General features: G+C 38.7%; 2 protein-coding genes across 13 annotated transcripts; one reads left to right on the top strand and one right to left on the bottom strand.

Moving 5' to 3' along the window:
* Positions 1-12,649: 12,649 nt before the first annotated feature.
* LOC118399068 (1-acylglycerol-3-phosphate O-acyltransferase ABHD5-like) lies at positions 12,650-19,343 on the bottom strand. Of its 2 annotated transcripts, XM_035794824.2 has the most exons (8): positions 18,922-19,343; positions 17,947-18,032; positions 17,350-17,821; positions 17,108-17,262; positions 14,744-14,855; positions 14,489-14,669; positions 14,195-14,333; positions 12,650-13,886 (listed from the first exon to the last, which is right to left on the bottom strand). In XM_035794824.2, exons 1-7 carry the CDS (start codon positions 18,960-18,962, stop codon positions 14,199-14,201), a joined length of 1,182 nt encoding a protein of 393 aa, XP_035650717.1. In that variant the 5' UTR covers positions 18,963-19,343; the 3' UTR covers positions 12,650-13,886; positions 14,195-14,198. The 2 variants fall into 2 exon arrangements, with proteins under 2 accessions (XP_035650717.1, XP_035650716.1); XM_035794823.2 differs by having other exon boundaries at positions 12,650-14,333; positions 18,922-19,342.
* LOC127909894 (eukaryotic translation initiation factor 3 subunit A-like) lies at positions 14,863-17,101 on the top strand. 11 transcript variants are annotated; one of them, XR_008072883.1, is made up of 4 exons: positions 15,114-15,591; positions 15,650-15,717; positions 16,059-16,381; positions 16,612-16,721. XR_008072883.1 is itself a non-coding variant. In XM_052472275.1 (3 exons), the coding sequence occupies exons 1-3, from the start codon at positions 15,130-15,132 to the stop codon at positions 17,068-17,070; spliced, it is 981 nt and encodes a 326-aa protein (XP_052328235.1). In that variant the 5' UTR covers positions 15,114-15,129; the 3' UTR covers positions 17,071-17,101. The 11 variants fall into 11 exon arrangements, 3 of the variants coding, with proteins under 3 accessions (XP_052328235.1, XP_052328234.1, XP_052328233.1); XR_008072882.1 differs by having other exon boundaries at positions 16,059-16,496; positions 16,599-16,679; XR_008072879.1 differs by lacking the exon at positions 15,114-15,591 and adding an exon at positions 14,863-15,050 and having other exon boundaries at positions 16,059-16,656.
* Positions 19,344-20,070: the final 727 nt, after the last annotated feature.

Genomic DNA, 20,070 nt, shown 5'->3' with positions numbered 1-20,070 from the left:
GATGTAATATATATCTGTCCCAGTGTTTAAGTTGATGTAACATATCTGTCCCAGTGTTAAATTGATGTAATATACATCTCTGTCCCAGTGTTAAATTCATGTAATATACATCTCTGTCCCAGTGTTAAATTGATGTAATATACATCTCTGTCCCAGTGTTAAATTGATGTAATATACATATCTGTCCCAGTGTATTAAATTGATGTAATATACATATCTGTCCCAGTGTTTTAAATTCATGTAATATACATATCTGTCCCAGTGTTTTAAATTGATGTAATATACATATCTGTCCCAGTGTTTTAAATGTATGTAATATACATATCTGTCCCGGTGTTAAATTGATGTAATATACATCTCTGTCCCAGTGTTAAATTGATGTAATATACACCTCTGTCCCAGTGTTAAATTGATGTAATATACATATCTGTCCCGGTGTTTTAAGGTGATGTAATATACATCTCTGTCCCAGTGTTAAATTCATGTAATATACATCTCTGTCCCCGTGTTAAATTGATGTAATATACACATCTGTCCCAGTGTTTTAAGGTGATGTAATATACATCTCTGTCCCAGTGTTTTAAATTGATGTAATATATATCTGTCCCAGTGTTTAAGTTGATGTAACCTATCTGTCCCAGTGTTTTAAATTGATGTAATATACATCTCTGTCCCAGTGTTAAATTCATGTAATATACATATCTGTCCCAGTGTTAAATTGATGTAATATACATATCTGTCCCAGTGTTTTAAATTCATGTAATATACATCTCTGTCCCAGTGTTAAATTCATGTAATATACATCTCTGTCCCAGAGTTAAATTGATGTAATATACATATCTGTCCCAGTGTTAAATTCATGTAATATACATATCTGTCCCGGTGTTAAATTGATGTAATATACATCTCTGTCCCAGTGTTAAATTGATTTAATATACATCTCTGTCCTAGTGTTAAATTCATGTAATATACATATCTGTCCCAGTCTTAAATTGATGTAATATACATATCTGTCCCAGTGTTTTAAGGTGATGTAATATACATCTCTGTCCCAGTTTTTTAAGTTGATGTAACATAACTGTCCCAGTGTTTTAAATTGATGTAATATACATCTCTGTCCCAGTGTTAAATTGATGTAATATACATCTCTGTCCCAGTGTCAAATTGATGTAATATACATATCTGTCCCAATGTTAAATTAATGTAATATACATATCTGTCCCAGTGTTAAATTTATGTAATATACATATCTGTCCCAGTGTTTTAAGGTGATGTAATATACATCTCTGTCCCAGTGTTAAATTGATGTAATATACATATCTGTCCCCGTGTTAAATTGATGTAATATACATCTCTGTCACAGTTTTTTAAATTGATGTAATATATATCTGTCCCAGTGTTTAAGTTGATGTAACCTATCTGTCCCAGTGTTTTAAATTGATGTAATATACATCTCTGTCCCAGTGTTAAATTGATGTAATATACATCTCTGTCCCAGTGTTAAATTCATGTAATATACATCTCTGTCCCGGTGTTAAATTGATGTAATATACATCTCTGTCCCGGTGTTAAATTGATGTAATATACATCTCTGTCCCAGTGTTTTAAGGTGATGTAATATACATCTCTGTCCCAGTGTTAAATTGATGTAATATACATATCTGTCCCCGTGTTAAATTGATGTAATATACATATCTGTCCCGGTGTTTTAAGGTGATGTAATATACATCTCTGTCCCAGTTTTTTAAATTGATGTAATATATATCTGTCCCAGTGTTTAAGTTGATGTAACATAACTGTCCCAGTGTTTTAAATTGATGTAATATACATCTCTGTCCCAGTGTTAAATTGGTGTAATATACATCTCTGTCCCAGTGTTAAATTGATGTAATATACATATCTGTCCCAATGTTAAATTAATGTAATATACATATCTGTCCCAGTGTTAAATTTATGTAATATACATATCTGTCCCAGTGTTTTAAGGTGATGTAATATACATCTCTGTCCCAGTGTTTTAAATTGATGTAATATATATCTGTCCCAGTGTTTAAGTTGATGTAACCTATCTGTCCCAGTGTTTTAAATTGATGTAATATACATCTCTGTCCCAGTGTTAAATTGATGTAATATACATCTCTGTCCCAGTGTTAAATTCATGTAATATACATCTCTGTCCCAGTGTTAAATTCATGTAATATACATATCTGTCCCAGTGTTAAATTCATGTAATATACATATCTGACCCCGTGTTTTAAATTGATGTAATATACATATCTGTAGCAATGTTTTAAATTTATGTAATATACATATCTGTCCCGGTGTTAAATTGATGTAATATACATCTCTGTCCCAGTGTTAAATTGATTTAATATACATCTCTGTCCCAGTGTTAAATTCATGTAATATACATATCTGTCCCAGTCTTAAATTGATGTAATATACATATCTGTCCCAGTGTTTTAAATTGATGTAATATATATCTGTCCCAGTGTTTAAGTTGATGTAACATATCTGTCCCAGTGTTAAATTGATGTAATATACATCTCTGTCCCAGTGTTAAATTCATGTAATATACATCTCTGTCCCAGTGTTAAATTCATGTAATATACATATCTGTCCCAGTGTTAAATTCATGTAATATACATATCTGTCCCAGTGTTTTAAATTTATGTAATATACATATCTGTCCCGGTGTTAAATTGATGTAATATACATCTCTGTCCCAGTGTATTAAATTGATGTAATATACATATCTGTCCCAGTGTTTTAAATTCATGTAATATACATATCTGTCCCAGTGTTTTAAATTGATGTAATATACATATCTGTCCCAGTGTTTTAAATTGATGTAATATACATATCTGTCCCGGTGTTAAATTGATGTAATATACATATCTGTCCCGGTGTTAAATTGATGTAATATACATCTCTGTCCCAGTGTTAAATTGATGTAATATACACCTCTGTCCCAGTGTTAAATTGATGTAATATACATATCTGTCCCGGTGTTTTAAGGTGATGTAATATACATCTCTGTCCCAGTGTTAAATTCATGTAATATACATCTCTGTCCCCGTGTTAAATTGATGTAATATACACATCTGTCCCAGTGTTTTAAGGTGATGTAATATACATCTCTGTCCCAGTGTTTTAAATTGATGTAATATATATCTGTCCCAGTGTTTAAGTTGATGTAACCTATCTGTCCCAGTGTTTTAAATTGATGTAATATACATCTCTGTCCCAGTGTTAAATTCATGTAATATACATATCTGTCCCAGTGTTAAATTGATGTAATATACATATCTGTCCCAGTGTTTTAAATTCATGTAATATACATCTCTGTCCCAGTGTTAAATTGATGTAATATACATATCTGTCCCAGTGTTTTAATTGATGTAATATACATATCTGTCCCAGTGTTTTAATTGATGTAATATATATCTGTCCCAGTGTTTAAGTTGATGTAATATCCATCTCTGTCCCAGTGTTAAATTGATGTAATATACATCTCTGTCCCAGTGTTAAATTGATGTAATATACATATCTGTCCCAGTGTTAAATTGATGTAATATACATCTCTGTCCCAGTGTTTTAATTGATGTAATATACATATCTGTCCCTGTGCTTCATTGATGTAATATCCATCTCTGTCCCAGTGTTTTAAATTTATGTAATATACATCTCTGTCCCAGTGTTAAATTGATGTAATATACATATCTGTCCCAGTGTTTAAATTGATGTAATATACATATCTGTCCCTGTGCTTAAATTGATGTAATATCCATCTCTGTCCCAGTGTTTTAAATGTATGTAATATACATATCTGTCCCAGTGTTAAATTGATGTAATATACATATCTGTCCCAGTGTTAAATTGATGTAATATACATATCTGTCCCAGTGCTTCATTGATGTAATATCCATCTCTGTCCCAGTGTTAAATTGATGTAATATACATCTCTGTCCCAGTTTTTAATTGATGTAATATACATATCTGTCCCAGTGTTAAATGTATGTAATATACATCTCTGTCCCAGTGTTAAATTGATGTAATATACATATCTGTCCCAGTGTTTTAAATTGATGTAATATACATATCTGTCCCGGTGTTTTAAGGTGATGTAATATACATCTCTGTCGCAGTGTTTTAAATTGATGTAATATACATATCTGTCCCGGTGTTATATTGATGTAATATACATATCTGTCCCAGTGCTTCATTGATGTAATATCCATCTCTGTCCCAGTGTTAAATTGATGTAATATACATCTCTGTCCCAGTGTTAAATTGATGTAATATACATATCTGTCCCAGTGTTTTAATTGATGTAATATACATATCTGTCCCAGTGCTTCATTGATGTAATATCCATCTCTGTCCCAGTGTTAAATTGATGTAATATACATATCTGTCCCAGTGTTTTAATTGATGTAATATACATATCTGTCCCAGTGCTTCATTGATGTAATATACATATCTGTCCCTGTGCTTCATTGATGTAATATCCATCTCTGTTCCAGTGTTTTAAATTTATGTAATATACATCTCTGTCCCAGTGTTAAATTGATGTAATATACATATCTGTCCCAGTGTTAAATTGATGTAATATACATATCTGTCCCAGTGTTAAATTGATGTAATATACATATCTGTCCCAGTGTTTTAAGGTGATGTAATATACATCTCTGTCCCAGTTTTTTAAATTGATGTAATATATATCTGTCCCAGTGTTTAAGTTGATGTAACATAACTGTCCCAGTGTTTTAAATTGATGTAATATACATCTCTGTCCCAGTGTTAAATTGGTGTAATATACATCTCTGTCCCAGTGTTAAATTGATGTAATATACATATCTGTCCCAATGTTAAATTAATGTAATATACATATCTGTCCCAGTGTTTAAATTGATGTAATATACATATCTGTCCCAGTGTTTTAAGGTGATGTAATATACATCTCTGTCCCAGTGTTAAATTGATGTAATATACATATCTGTCCCAGTGTTAAATTGATGTAATATACATCTCTGTCCCAGTTTTTAAATTGATGTAATATATATCTGTCCCAGTGTTTAAGTTGATGTAATAACCTATCTGTCCCAGTGTTTTAAATTGATGTAATATACATCTCTGTCCCAGTGTTAAATTGATGTAATATACATCTCTGTCCCAGTGTTAAATTCATGTAATATACATCTCTGTCCCAGTGTTAAATTGATGTAATATACATATCTGTCCCGGTGTTAAATTGATGTAATATACATATCTGTCCCAGTGTTTTAAATTGATGTAATATACATATCTGTCCCAGTGTTAAATTGATTTAATATACATCTCTGTCCTAGTGTTAAATTCATGTAATATACATATCTGTCCCGGTGTTTTAAGGTGATGTAATATACATCTCTGTCCCAGTTTTTTAAATTGATGTAATATATATCTGTCCCAGTGTTTAAGTTGATGTAACATAACTGTCCCAGTGTTTTAAATTGATGTAATATACATCTCTGTCCCAGTGTTAAATTGATGTAATATACATCTCTGTCCCAGTGTTAAATTGATGTAATATACATATCTGTCCCAGTGTTAAATTAATGTAATATACATATCTGTCCCAGTGTTAAATTTATGTAATATACATATCTGTCCCAGTGTTTTAAGGTGATGTAATATACATCTCTGTCCCAGTGTTAAATTGATGTAATATACATATCTGTCCCCGTGTTAAATTGATGTAATATACATATCTGTCCCGGTGTTTTAAGGTGATGTAATATACATCTCTGTCCCAGTTTTTTAAATTGATGTAATATATATCTGTCCCAGTGTTTAAGTTGATGTAACATAACTGTCCCAGTGTTTTAAATTGATGTAATATACATCTCTGTCCCAGTGTTAAATTGATGTAATATACATCTCTGTCCCAGTGTTAAATTGATGTAATATACATATCTGTCCCAGTGTTAAATTAATGTAATATACATATCTGTCCCAGTGTTAAATTTATGTAATATACATATCTGTCCCAGTGTTTTAAGGTGATGTAATATACATCTCTGTCCCAGTGTTTTAAATTGATGTAATATATATCTGTCCCAGTGTTTAAGTTGATGTAACCTATCTGTCCCAGTGTTTTAAATTGATGTAATATACATCTCTGTCCCAGTGTTAAATTGATGTAATATACATCTCTGTCCCAGTGTTAAATTCATGTAATATACATCTCTGTCCCAGTGTTAAATTCATGTAATATACATATCTGTCCCAGTGTTAAATTCATGTAATATACATATCTGACCCCGTGTTTTAAATTGATGTAATATACATATCTGTCCCAGTGTTTTAAATTTATGTAATATACATATCTGTCCCGGTGTTAAATTGATGTAATATACATCTCTGTCCCAGTGTTAAATTGATTTAATATACATCTCTGTCCCAGTGTTAAATTCATGTAATATACATATCTGTCCCAGTCTTAAATTGATGTAATATACATATCTGTCCCAGTGTTTTAAATTGATGTAATATACATATCTGTCCCAGTGTATTAAATTGATGTAATATACATATCTGTCCCGGTGTTAAATTGATGTAATATACATCTCTGTCCCAGTGTTAAATTGATGTAATATACACCTCTGTCCCAGTGTTAAATTGATGTAATATACATCTCTGTCCCAGTGTTTTAAATTTATGTAAGATACATATATGTCCCAGTGTTTTAAATTGATGTAATATACATATCTGTCCCGGTGTTTTAAGGTGATGTAATATACATCTCTGTCCCAGTGTTAAATTCATGTAATATACATCTCTGTCCCAGTGTTAAATTGATGTAATATACACCTCTGTCCCAGTGTTAAATTGATGTAATATACACCTCTGTCCCAGTGTTAAATTGATGTAATATACATATCTGTCCCAGTGTTTTAAATGTATGTAATATACATATCTGTCCCAGTGTTTTAATTGATGTAATATACATATCTGTCCTAGTGCTTCATTGATGTAATATCCATCTCTGTCCCAGTGTTAAATTGATGTAATATACATCTCTGTCCCAGTGTTAAATTGATGTAATATACATATCTGTCCCAGTGTTTTAATTGATGTAATATACATATCTGTCCCTGTGCTTCATTGATGTAATATCCATCTCTGTCCCAGTGTTTTAAATTTATGTAATATACATCTCTGTCCCAGTGTTAAATTGATGTAATATACATATCTGTCCCAGTGTTTTAATTGATGTAATATACATATCTGTCCCTGTGCTTCATTGATGTAATATCCATCTCTGTCCCAGTGTTTTAAATTTATGTAATATACATATCTGTCCCAGTGTTAAATTGATGTAATATACATATCTGTCCCAGTGTTAAATTGATGTAATATACATATCTGTCCCAGTGCTTCATTGATGTAATATCCATCTCTGTCCCAGTGTTAAATTGATGTAATATACATCTCTGTCCCAGTTTTTTTAATTGATGTAATATACATATCTGTCCCAGTGTTAAATGTATGTAATATACATCTCTGTCCCAGTGTTAAATTGATGTAATATACATATCTGTCCCAGTGTTTTAAATTGATGTAATATACATATCTGTCCCGGTGTTTTAAGGTGATGTAATATACATCTCTGTCGCAGTGTTTTAAATTGATGTAATATACATATCTGTCCCGGTGTTATATTGATGTAATATACATATCTGTCCCAGTGCTTCATTGATGTAATATCCATCTCTGTCCCAGTGTTAAATTGATGTAATATACATCTCTGTCCCAGTGTTAAATTGATGTAATATACATATCTGTCCCAGTGTTTTAATTGATGTAATATACATATCTGTCCCAGTGCTTCATTGATGTAATATCCATCTCTGTCCCAGTGTTAAATTGATGTAATATACATATCTGTCCCAGTGTTTTAATTGATGTAATATACATATCTGTCCCAGTGCTTCATTGATGTAATATACATATCTGTCCCTGTGCTTCATTGATGTAATATCCATCTCTGTTCCAGTGTTTTAAATTTATGTAATATACATCTCTGTCCCAGTGTTAAATTGATGTAATATACATATCTGTCCCAGTGTTAAATTGATGTAATATACATATCTGTCCCAGTGTTAAATTGATGTAATATACATATCTGTCCCAGTGTTAAATTGATGTAATATACATCTCTGTCCCAGTGTTAAATTGATGTAATATACATCTCTGTCCCAGTGTTAAATTGATGTAATATACATATCTGTCCCAGTGTTAAATTGATGTAATATCCATCTCTGTCCCAGTGTTTTAAATTTATGTAATATACATCTCTGTCCCAGTGTTAAATTGATGTAATATACATCTCTGTCCCAGTGTTAAATTGATGTAATATACATATCTGTCCCGGTGTTAAATTGATGTAATATACATATCTGTCCCAGTGCTTCATTGATGTAATATCCATCTCTGTCCCAGTGTTAAATTGATGTAATATACATCTCTGTCCCAGTTTTTTTAATTGATGTAATATACATATCTGTCCCAGTGTTAAATGTATGTAATATACATCTCTGTCCCAGTGTTAAATTGATGTAATATACATATCTGTCCCGGTGTTATATTGATGTAATATACATACCTGTCCCAGTGTTATATTGATGTAATATACATATCTGTCCCGGTGTTTTAAGGTGATGTAATATACATACAGTGGGGCAAAAAAGTATTTAGTCAGCCACCAATTGTTTAAGTTCTCCCACTTAAAAAGATGAGAGAGGCCTGTAATTTTCATCATAGGTACACTTCAACTATGACAGACAAAATTTAAAAAATAAATCCAGAAAATCACATTGTAGGATTTTTAATGAATTTATTTGCAAATTATGGCGGAAAATAAGTATTTTGTCACCTACAAACAAGCAAGATTTCTGGCTCTCACAGACCTGTAACTTCCTCTTTAAGAGGCTCCTTTTTAAGAGGCTCATCTGTCCTCCACTCGTTACCTGTATTAATGGCACCTGTTTGAACTTGTTATCAGTATAAAAGACACCTGTCCACAACCTCAAAGAGTCACACTCCAAACTCCACTATGGCCAAGACCAAAGAGCTGTCAAAGGACACCAGAAACAAAATTGTAGACCTGCACCAGGCTGGGAAGACTGAATCTGCAATAGGTAAGCAGCTTGGTTTGAATAAATCAACTGTGGGAGCAATTATTAGGAAATAGAAGACACCTACTGTGAAGCATGGGGGTGGAAATATCATGCTTTGGGGCTGTTTTTCTGCAAAGGGACCAGGACGACTGATCCGTGTAAAGGAAAGAATGAATGGGGCCATGTATTGTAAGCAGCTTGGTTTGAAGAAATCAACTGTGGGAGCAATTATTAGCAAATGGAAGACATACAAGACCACTGATAATCTCCCTCGATCTGGGGCTCCACGCAAGATCTCACCCCGTGGGGTCAAAATGATCACAAGAACGGTGAGCAAAAATTCCAGAACCACACGGGGGGACCTAGTGAATGACCTGCAGATAGCTGGGACCAAAGTAACAAAGCCTACCATCAGTAACACATTATGCCGCCAGGGACTCAAATCCTGCAGTGCCAGATGTGTCCCCCTGCTTAAGGCAGTACAGGTCCAGGCCCGTCTGAAGCTTGCTAGAGAGCATTTGGATGATCCAGAAGAAGATTGGGAGAATGTCATATGGTCAGATGAAACCAAAATATAACTTTTTGGTAAAAACTCAACTCGTCGTGTTTGGAGGACAAAGAATGCTGAGTTGCATCCATAGAACACCATACCTACTGTGAAGCATGGGGGTGGAAACATCATGCTTTGGGGCTGTTTTTCTGCAAAGGGACCAGGACGACTGATCCGTGTAAAGGAAAGAATGAATGGGGCCATGTATCGTGAAATTTTGAGTGAAAACCTCCTTCCATCAACAAGGGCATTGAAGATGAAACGTGGCTGGGACTTTCAGCATGACAATGATCCCAAACACACCTCCCGGGCAACGAAGGAGTGGCTTCGTAAGAAGCATTTCAAGGTCCTGGTGTGGCCTAGCCAGTCTCCAGATCTCAACCCCATTGAACATTTTTGGAGGGATTTGAAAGTCTGTGTTGCCCAGCAACAGCCCCAAAACATCACTTCTCTAGAGGAGATCTGCATGGAGGAATTGGCCAAAATACCAGCAACAGTGTGTGAAAACCTTGTGAAGACTTACAGAAAACATTTGACCTCTGTCTTTGCCAACAAAGGGTAAATAACAAAGTATTGCGATAAACTTTTGTTTACTAACGAGTGGAGGACAGAGGAGCCTCTTAAAGAAGAAGTTACAGGTCTGTGAGAGCCAGAAATCTTGTTTGTTTGTAGGTGACAAAATACTTATTTTCCACCATAATTTGCAAATAAATTCATTAAAAATTCTACAATGTGATTTCCTGGATTTGTTTTCTAATTTTGTCTGTCATAGTTGAAGAGTACCTATGATGAAAATTACAGGCCTCTCTCATCTTTTTAAGTGGGAGAACTTGCACAATTGGTGGCTGACTAAATACTTCTTTGCCCCACTGTATATATCTGTCCCAGTGTTTTAAGGTGATGTAATATACATATCTGTCCCAGTGTTAAATTGATGTAACATATCTGTCCCAGTGTTTTAAGTTGATGTAATATACATATTTGTCCCAGTGTTAAATTGATGTAATATACATATCTGTCCCAGTGTTTGAAGTTGATGTAATATACATCTCTGTCCCAGTGTTTAAGTTGATGTAATATATCTGTCCCAGTGTTTTAAGTTGATGTAATATACATATCTGTCCCAGTGTTTAAGTTGATGTAACATATCTGTCCCAGTGTTAAATTGATGTGTGATCTGCATGTCTGTCTGAGTTGTCTGTTAGGGCCATTAGGGCGTGGTACAGTGCACGGGGGGATATAAATCATATCAACAGAAGATATGAATTATTACAGCTGTTCCTTGTCTCACTGTCCTTTTCTTTCTTTTTTCTCTCATTCCCTCCCTCCGTGCATCTTTCTTTTTCACTCTTTATCCTACCACTGTCTGGACTGTGTGTGTCTGTGTGTGGTATCTAATCCCAGTTGAATGGATGATACTGATCTTTAGGGACTTGATCTACTTCAGGATGCAAAACCCCTCAGGAAGGAACAACAGAGCGAGAAGGAGAGGGAGAGAGATAAAGAGGGAAAGAGAGACAGGGCAAGAGAGAGACAGAGGGAGCGAGAGAGAGATAAAGAGGGAGAGAGATAAAGAGGGAGAGAGAAAGGGGGGTACACTCATACTGTCACAGCAATACAATCACAACTCAAGCAAGCAGGGAGAATTACAGTTAACTGAACCCTACAGATGTAGGATCTTAATTTGAGCCAGTTTGTTACAGCAGGAAAATTATCCTGCAGCAACAGGAATTGTGAATTATTATGTAGATTATATTTAATGGACAAAAAAAATTCTAACCACAAATCAAGTCTGACATTTTAAAGTGGAAATGTATAACTTTAGAATTGTTTTTAAACTTTGAATACACTACAAGTTTGCATTTGCAGGAAAATTCTCAGGAACAAAAGAGTGATCAAATATAAGAAGCACCATACACACACACGCACGCACACACACCACAAAGAGTTTTGTCAGCTCTCTCCTTGCCTGCTGTCTTCCGATAAATGGATGTTAATTCTGAAGTGATACAAAGACAGATAAACACACACACACACACACGCACACTAATAGACCTAAAGCTTCCTGAGGAGGGCCCAGCACTGCATTAGCTACGGATGTGGGATTGATTGAGAAGCAGAAAGCTAGAGTGTGTTTGACTACTGGTGTCTGTGTATGGAGAACTATTGTGTCTTTGGGCCTCTGTGTGTGTGTGTGTGTGTGTGTGTGTGTGTGTGTGTGTGTGTGTGTGTGTGTGTGTGTGTGTGTGTGTGTGTGTGTGTGTGTGTGTGTGTGTGTGTGTGTGTGTACTTCCATTTAGGGGAAGACATTGATCATGATGTATCCTCTTAGAAATTGGCATTGAGACAGTCCTGAATTATCTCTAAGTGAAAGTGCACCAAGACATAAGGGCTGGAACGTTTCAACACACTAAACAGGTCATAGTGTGGGAAGTTTGACTTTTTGCTGAACATATTCTTTGACCTCCAGCACCTGGTTAAAACCACTGGATTTGTGTTGGTGCTTGGAACCATTTAAAGGGGGGAAATCTGGGATTGAATAAGCAACACCTCTGCCTCTTGTTTTTGTTAAGAGCAGAGGCCGGGATGGGGCTGGAGAATGGATGTACCAATCCTGGAATGCCTCTTTAGTAATTTTCTCAGATTAGTGAGTATGTAAAGATGTCATGTCATTCAGTGGAATGGAGAAGACGATGTAACTGACTCTGTGGTGTTATTATTGTCATCTCAGAACACTGACGCTGTGCTACCCTGCCCCCTTGTGGCCCCAACCTGACACTACCATTACTCCCCTACTGGTAAAAGCTTAGCCTCTGCTTCCATCCAGGCTTCCTCAGTTAAGTAATGAACAAGCCTTGGAAGTATGGCACAGTGAGCAGTTTGAGATAGGATAAAGATATTATCTGAGCGATGATAATCAATAAATGAACAAATGAAACATCCAATAGTTGGTTTTATTAGTTGTATGTACAGGATACACACGGTATAGACCTTCCATTGGAATCATTATTTATAGGTTCCTTCTCAACAACGACGACAACAATAAGAAATAAAAGAGAAGAATGCGAACATATAGTAAATAATATGGCCTCCATACCAGTCCTCATATCATAAAGAACATTATTTTGATGAAAATATCCTTTATCCTGTTGTGAGGTACATTTGCAGAGCTGGCTCTGTAGAGAGAGGTCATGTTCAAGAGCATCAAATTCGCTTAATTATTGATCACCGTGAGAGGGAACTGACTGATCTATAAATCTTAATGAGTAGTTATTTAGGATACAGGGTAATTGTAGATCAGTCAGGCAGTAGTCGCGGACTGCAAAATAGTCGGTCTCAAACATGACGGGAGACTGGACCAGTCTGCCTATGGAGGTTAGTTAGGCAACAGTATGGGTGAAGTGTCAAATAAGAAAGAAAAACCCCAGTCAACTTTATACTAGTTCACCACAGAAAACAAGTGTTTCCTTTGGGATCAACTCTCCCTCCTCAAGCATTAAAACATTGCTCAACAGTTTCTTAGAATAGATTTTTTTGGGGGGGTCTCTCTGTTCCCTTGCTTACTCTGTGAATATAAAGTTTTAGCATACTGGTAACAGCTTTGAGACACGATACTATGGACATTTGTCAACAGGCAAAACATCCATGTACATTATTCTATATTTAAGAAAACAATACATTTGACATTTCTTTACAAAGATGATATACACAACATTGCCTTCACTGGCTGTACAGGGGCATACTGATGAGAGGTGGATGTAGTATAGGTAATATATATATCATATAGCGGCCCACACACTGAGTGTACAAAACATTATGAACACCTACTCTTTCCACAACATAAGACTGACCAGGTGAAAGCCATGATCCCTTGTTAATGTCACTTGTTAATTCCACTTTAAATCAGTGTAGAGAAAGGGGAGGATACAGGTTGAAGAAGGATTTAAAATCCTTGAGGCAATTGAGACATGGATTGTGTATGTGTGCCATTCAGAGGGTGAATGGGCAAGACAAAAGATTAAAGTGCCGTTGAATGGAATATGGTAGTAGGTGCCAGGCGCACCGGTTTGCGTCAATAACTGCAACCCTGCTGGGTTTTTCACACTCAACAGTCTCCCGTGTGTATCAAGAATGGTCCACCACCCATAGGACATCCAGCCAACTTGACACAACTGTGGGAAGCATTGGAGTCCACATGAACCAGCGGCAGTTTATGTCAGCATAGATCATTAGCAAGCCCTCCCATATCAACCTAAAACAAAATGATGATCTAACCATCGCATACCAGCCTAGCGCTAGTATGTCCTCAGTGAGGAAAGTGTGTGTTCAAAGTCTGAACGTAACAATCGTCCTACTACTCCTCAGAGCCAAGAAGTTGTAACAACTCCTCCATTTCTCTCTCCTTCTCCCCCTCCTTTACTGTCTCTTCTCCCCTTCTCTTCTGCCATTCTTTATTTAACCCTCAATCTTCTCCTCTCACCTCCTCATTTCCCTTCCTTCTCATCCACACCACTCCTCTTCTCCTTATCTCCCTCCATCCTGGCCAGGATGTGAAGAACGTTCTGATTGAAGTCGTCTGGCTGGTCAGCAAACACATAGTGACCTCCTCCCCTTATCACCTAGAGAGAAAGAGAGAGATTGAAGTGAGGGATAGAGAGACTGAAAAAGAGACACACTTGACATCGAATAACAACAACCGTACATTGCTGTGCGTGAATGACCAGTCTATTTCATAACAACTTCAGAAAACTTGGCACAATAATAATTAACTCACGATGATGTCCACGTCTGGTCGGATTTTCTGGATAGTGTATCCCGAGTCGCTGTCGATACTGGATCGGGACCCATAGATGATGGATATTGGAATGTCTGGTTGGATCTGTCCAATACGATCTAACATTGGTCTCTTAGCCCAACCATATGGTACTGTCATGTTCCTAAACGCTGTTTCACCACTATGGACAGAGAACCGGTGTTAGTGTATGTGTGTGTGTGCGTGTACATTTGTGTGTGTGTGTACCTACCGTACCTTGGTGTCTGTGCGTTAAGATGATAGATGTAGTCTGATACGGTGTTGTCATCAAACACTGAAGAGTACTTCTGTTTAAAATCCGACCTGATGGTCTGGAGCAACATAGGACCTGAGAGAGAGAAGAGGAGGAGAAGGAGGAAGGAACGGAGGAAAGGATGGAGAGAGAGGATGGGGAGGAATGGAGGAAAGGATGGAGAGAGAGGTGGGGAGGAATGGAGGAAAGGATGGAGAGAGAGATGGGGAGGAATGGAGGAAGGGATGGAGAGAGAGGTGGGGAGGAATGGAGGAAAGGATGGAGAGAGAGGTGGGGAGGAATGGAGGAAAGGATGGAGAGAGAGGTGGGGAGGAATGGAGGAAGGGATGGAGAGAGAGGATGGGGAGGAATGGAGGAAGGGATGGAGAGAGAGGATGGGGAGGAATGGAGGAAAGGATGGAGAGAGAGGTGGGGAGAAATGGAGGAAGGGATGGAGAGAGAGGATGGGGAGGAATGGAGGAAGGGATGGAGAGAAAGGATGGGGGAGGAATGGAGAGAGAGGTGGGGAGGAATGGAGGAAAGGATGGAGAGAGAGGATGGGGAGGAATGGAGGAAAGGATGGAGAGAGAGGATGGGGGAGGAATGGTGGAAAGGATGGAGAGAGAGGATGGGGAGGAATGGAGGAAAGGATGGAGAGAGAGGATGGGGGGAATGGAGGAAAGGATGGAGAGAGGTGGGGAGGAATGGAGGAAAGGATGGAGAGAGAGGTGGGGAGGAATGGAGGAAAGGATGGAGAGAGAGGTGGGGAGGAATGGAGGAAAGGATGGAGAGAGAGGATGGGGGAGGAATGGAGGAAAGGATGGAGAGAGAGGTGGGGAGGAATGGAGGAAAGGATGGGAGAGAGAGGATGGGGAGGAATGGAGAGAGAGGTGGGGAGGAATGGAGGAAAGGATAGAGAGAGAGGTGGGGAGGAATGGAGGAAAGGATGGAGAGAGAGGTGGGGAGGAATGGAGGAAAGGATGGAGAGAGAGGATGGGGAGGAATGGAGGAAAGGATGGAGAGAGAGGTGGGGAGGAATGGAGGAAAGGATGGAGAGAGAGGTGGGGAGGAATGGAGGAAGGGATGGAGAGAGAGGATGGAGAGGAATGGAGGAAGGGATAGAGAGTCGATGGGGGAGGAATGGAGGAAGGGATGGAGAGAGAGGTGGGGAGGAATGGAGGAAAGGATGGAGAGAGAGGTGGGGAGGAATGGAGGAAAGGATAGAGAGAGAGGTGGGGAGGAATGGAGGAAAGGATGGAGAGTCGATGGGGAGGAATGGAGGAAAGGATGGAGAGAGAGGTGGGGAGGAATGGAGGAAAGGATAGAGAGAGAGGTGGGGAGGAATGGAGGAAAGGATGGAGAGAGAAGTGGGGAGGAATGGAGGAAAGGATAGAGAGAGAGGTGGGGAGGAATGGAGGAAAGGATGGAGAGAGAGGATGGGGAGGAATGGAGGAAAGGATGGAGAGAGGATGGAGAGACAGGTGGGGAGGAATGGAGGAAAGGATGGAGAGAGAGGATGGAGAGAGAGGTGGGGAGGAATGGGGGAAAGGATGGAGAGAGAGGATGGAGAGAGAGGTGGGGAGGAATGGAGGAAAGGATGGAGAGAGAGGATGGAGAGAGAGGTGGGGAGGAATGGAGGAAGGGATAGAGAGTCGATGGGGGAGGAATGGAGGAAAGGATGGAGAGAGAGGATGGAGAGAGAGGTGGGGAGGAATGGAGGAAAGGATGGAGAGAGAGGTGGGGAGGAATGGAGGAAAGGATAGAGAGAGAGGTGGGGAGGAATGGAGGAAAGGATGGAGAGAGAGGATGGGGGAGGAATGGAGGAAAGGATGGAGAGAGGATGGAGAGAGAGGTGGGGAGGAATGGAGGAAAGGATGGAGAGAGAGGATGGAGAGAGAGGTGGGGAGGAATGGAGGAAAGGATGGAGAGAGAGGATGGAGAGAGAGGTGGGGAGGAATGGAGGAAAGGATGGAGAGAGAGGATGGAGAGAGAGGTGGGGAGGAATGGAGGAAGGGATAGAGAGTCGATGGGGGAGGAATGGAGGAAAGGATGGAGAGAGAGGATGGAGAGAGAGGATGGAGAGAGAGGTGGGGAGGAATGGAGGAAAGGATATGTTATATTAACACCTTTGAAACATCTGGCAATTCTTTCCACTCTCTCTGTGTGTGTGTGTGTGTGTGTGTGTGTGTGTGTGTGTGTGTGTGTGTGTGTGTGTGTGTGTGTGTGTGTGTGTGTGTGTGTGTGTGTGTGTGTGTGTGTGTGTGTGTGTGTGTGTGTGTGCATGCATGTAGTGTATGCGATGTGTGTGTAGTACATGTGCTTGCGGTGTGTGTGTGTGTATATCGAACCCAGTGGTCCGGCCAGTCTAAGTCCAGCCAGGGGGTTGAAGGGACTCATGACAGCCCCCATGGCTCTGATCCACACTGGGATAGACTTCTCCTGATCTAGATTCTCTGGACGGGCCGGGATCCCCCAGGGCTCCACCAGGATCAAGTGATTTACCCTATAAACACACACAGTGTGAACACGTGTATGAACACACACACACACACCCACACACACTACCTCTCCTCGCTCTCCTCTCTCTCACCTGTGTGGGTGTGTAAGTGTGTAAGCAGCAGCCAGGTATCCTCCCAGGTTGTGTCCCAGCAGGACTATCTCCTCCAGGCCCACCCTGTCCCTCCACTCCTCCAGGGCCCCTAGGAACTGCTCCTCTGCCCCCTGGGGGTCCACGCTGAACAGGGGCCGGCTGCTCTGTCCAAACCCCAGAAGATCCAGGGCATACACGGCTCCACTGCCACACAGAGAGTCCAGGTTCTGGGCCCACAAACCCACACCACCCCCAAACCCATGGAGCAGCACCAGAGGAGGACGGGGCTGGAGAGAGGGTTGTGGAGAAGAGGGATGGGGCTGGGTATGGGGTGGTAGAGAGATATGTGGCTGGGGCTGAGGCTGGGGTGGGAGAGAGGGATGGGGCTTGATGTGAGAGGTGAAGGCTAAGGTCCAGAGATAGTTGCCATTGGATATCCGGACATGCTGCCTAGAGAATGGGGCCTTCACCGCTGTGAGAAGAGACAGGGATGGAGGAGAAAAATGGAGGGAACAGGGAGGGAGAGCGTGAAAAGAGAGGAGATTTAGATGTGTAAGTATGATAGTTAGGAGGGGAAACACACACACACACTCTTACATTTGAGCATTTTGTCTTCTGCGTCCTTCAGCTGAGAGAGGGAGGTGGGACACCAGGATGGAAGCCAACTGGAGATCCACCCAGACCTGCACAAACACACGTAATGATCAAGCTGATATTCTCAAAGAAAACTCAATAAGTGAAATTTGACCTCTAACTAGCCTCTAACTAGCCTCTAACTAGCCTCTAACTAGCTCTGACCAGCTATCATTGAGTCAGACTTCACAAACAAGACAGCATTATAGCACACTCCTACAATAATGTCCGCTGTCTACAGTGGTCTACCTATTTAAATAGTACATGTTTAATTTAAATTAAACAAAGAACAAGCTACATTTAAACTAATGTGCAACAAGGTCTCCCTCTGGCTAAATAGTAAGATACTAATCATTTTGGTAATCATTTCAGTGTGATAAAAACAACTTTCATGATATGTCTTAAGTTTAGTTACAGGTTTGAAAAGCATTCTAAATGTCACAAAGTGATGTGGCTGGCTACTAGGAAGACTGGTGGTTGTGTGTCTGTGTCTTCATAGTGATATTGAAGGTTGAATAATCTTATCTTCACTGAGTTGTCCTTCTGTAATAAACACTGTAACTACAGTCAAAGGTCCAAGTGACGTAGCGGCACCAAGTTCACAGGAAATAATATTTTACTTTGTTAAGGCGTATCATTTCATTTTTTAAAAATGTTTTTTAAACATTTAAACCCTGTCACAAATCTAAAATAATCTAAAATATTTCAGAGAACTAAAGGGTTTCATGGAAGAGGCACAATTGGTGTTTGAATTATAGCACTTCATCAAGTAGCTAGGCATTTTAAAATATAGTTAACAAGATGTTTACTTTGGAGACATATTGCGCAACGCAGTTGCCTAGCCTAATCATTCCTGAAAGCGTATTTTGTAAATGATGGATTTGGAAGTCTAGAATAGCGCACCATAATACCGTGGCTAAAACCTAGGTCTTTACTCACCGTTGCTCGGCTGGTTGCAGATCCTTCGCCATCCTCCTCATAGTGAACTGTGATGATTATCTGTCATCCATGCAGAGAAACAAAGTAGGAGTGGTGATTGGCAACAGAGAGAGACTGCCTGACACACACACACACACACACACACACCTTTAGGCGCAATAGAGGCTAATCGACATGTTAGAGAAGGAATTTAAAAATAATTCGACTCGACGCTGTTTTCTGTCCTATTACCGAATTTGTAACTCGCTATGTTATTGGCTGAATTACAGCAGGTTGCCTATAGATATATAGATCATGCACTTGATTCCAGCTACAGCACCGGGTAGCCTTCACTGAAGTTGAATTTCACAGAAGTTTGACTTTTCGGAGAAAGTTGCCAACACTGCGCAGCACGCGAACGAGGGAAATCGAGTGTATACTATTTTCCAGTTCTACCAGTTACCCGGTACCCGGTAGAAAGTTATGGCATATGGTTTTACACAAGTGTGTTAAAATCCATCTAAACAGTTTTATTTGGAAATTATTTAGTAAGTAATACTTAAAAGCTAAGTCCAGTTGTCTTGTTTTAATTATTTAAATAAAATATGTCGATGGTGTCGCACGTCACCATTAGTCCCTTTTTTCAACTCACCTGAACATTCATTTTCTTTGTTATTTCTTTGTTGTTCCTTTTCCATACAATACATTATGTACAATTGCAGTAAATATTATTTGATAAATGGAAGATTTGAAATCCCAGCAGTCTTTAAAGTTCATTCAGGAGCAAAAATTTTTCAATAGTCGTTTTTAATTAATACAAATATATTAATTGGAACATAATATTGGAATGGAATATAATGGAGCTGGAGGGGATGGCTGCCGTTTTACGGACTTCTAACCTGTCATTACTGCACTTTATTATGGACACAACATTTTCTTCTTCGAAATAAGAGTAGGCTGTTTTAAAAAAACACCTTTTATTGCTCTTGATTTGGTAAATATGTGACATGGTTTAAATTCAAGTCATAGTACTGTTATTGCAACAGTTTAAAATGAAGCAGGATTATTGTGTCAACAATCTGACAGATAAACATAATATACACATTACTATTCACAAACACCAAGAAAAAACAAAAAATATTCCAGGTTTCACAGCACAGTCTCATGATA

The sequence above is a fragment of the Oncorhynchus keta genome, chromosome 20, assembly GCF_023373465.1.
Source record: "Oncorhynchus keta strain PuntledgeMale-10-30-2019 chromosome 20, Oket_V2, whole genome shotgun sequence".
NCBI classification, from domain to species: domain Eukaryota; kingdom Metazoa; phylum Chordata; class Actinopteri; order Salmoniformes; family Salmonidae; genus Oncorhynchus; species Oncorhynchus keta.
This window is presented reverse-complemented; position numbering and strand designations above follow the sequence as displayed.

Excerpts from the sequence above, each read along its gene's own strand:
- LOC118399068 (XM_035794824.2), bottom strand. The coding sequence starts at position 18,962 with ATGAGGAGGATGGCGAAGGATCTGCAACCAGCCGAGCAACG. Across the intron at positions 18,033-18,921 it reads CTGCAACCAGCCGAGCAACG|GTCTGGGTGGATCTCCAGTT; the intron begins GTGAGTAAAGAC and ends GTGTTTGTGCAG. Across the intron at positions 17,263-17,349 it reads ACACTTACACACCCACACAG|GGTAAATCACTTGATCCTGG; the intron begins GTGAGAGAGAGG and ends GTGTGTTTATAG.
- LOC127909894 (XM_052472273.1), top strand. The coding sequence starts at position 15,130 with ATGGAGGAAGGGATGGAGAGAGAGGATGGGGAGGAATGGAGGAAAGGA. Across the intron at positions 15,592-16,321 it reads AGGAAAGGATGGAGAGAGAG|GATGGAGAGAGAGGTGGGGA; the intron begins GTGGGGAGGAAT and ends ATGGAGAGAGAG. Across the intron at positions 16,497-16,645 it reads AGGAAAGGATGGAGAGAGAG|GATGGAGAGAGAGGTGGGGA; the intron begins GTGGGGAGGAAT and ends ATGGAGAGAGAG.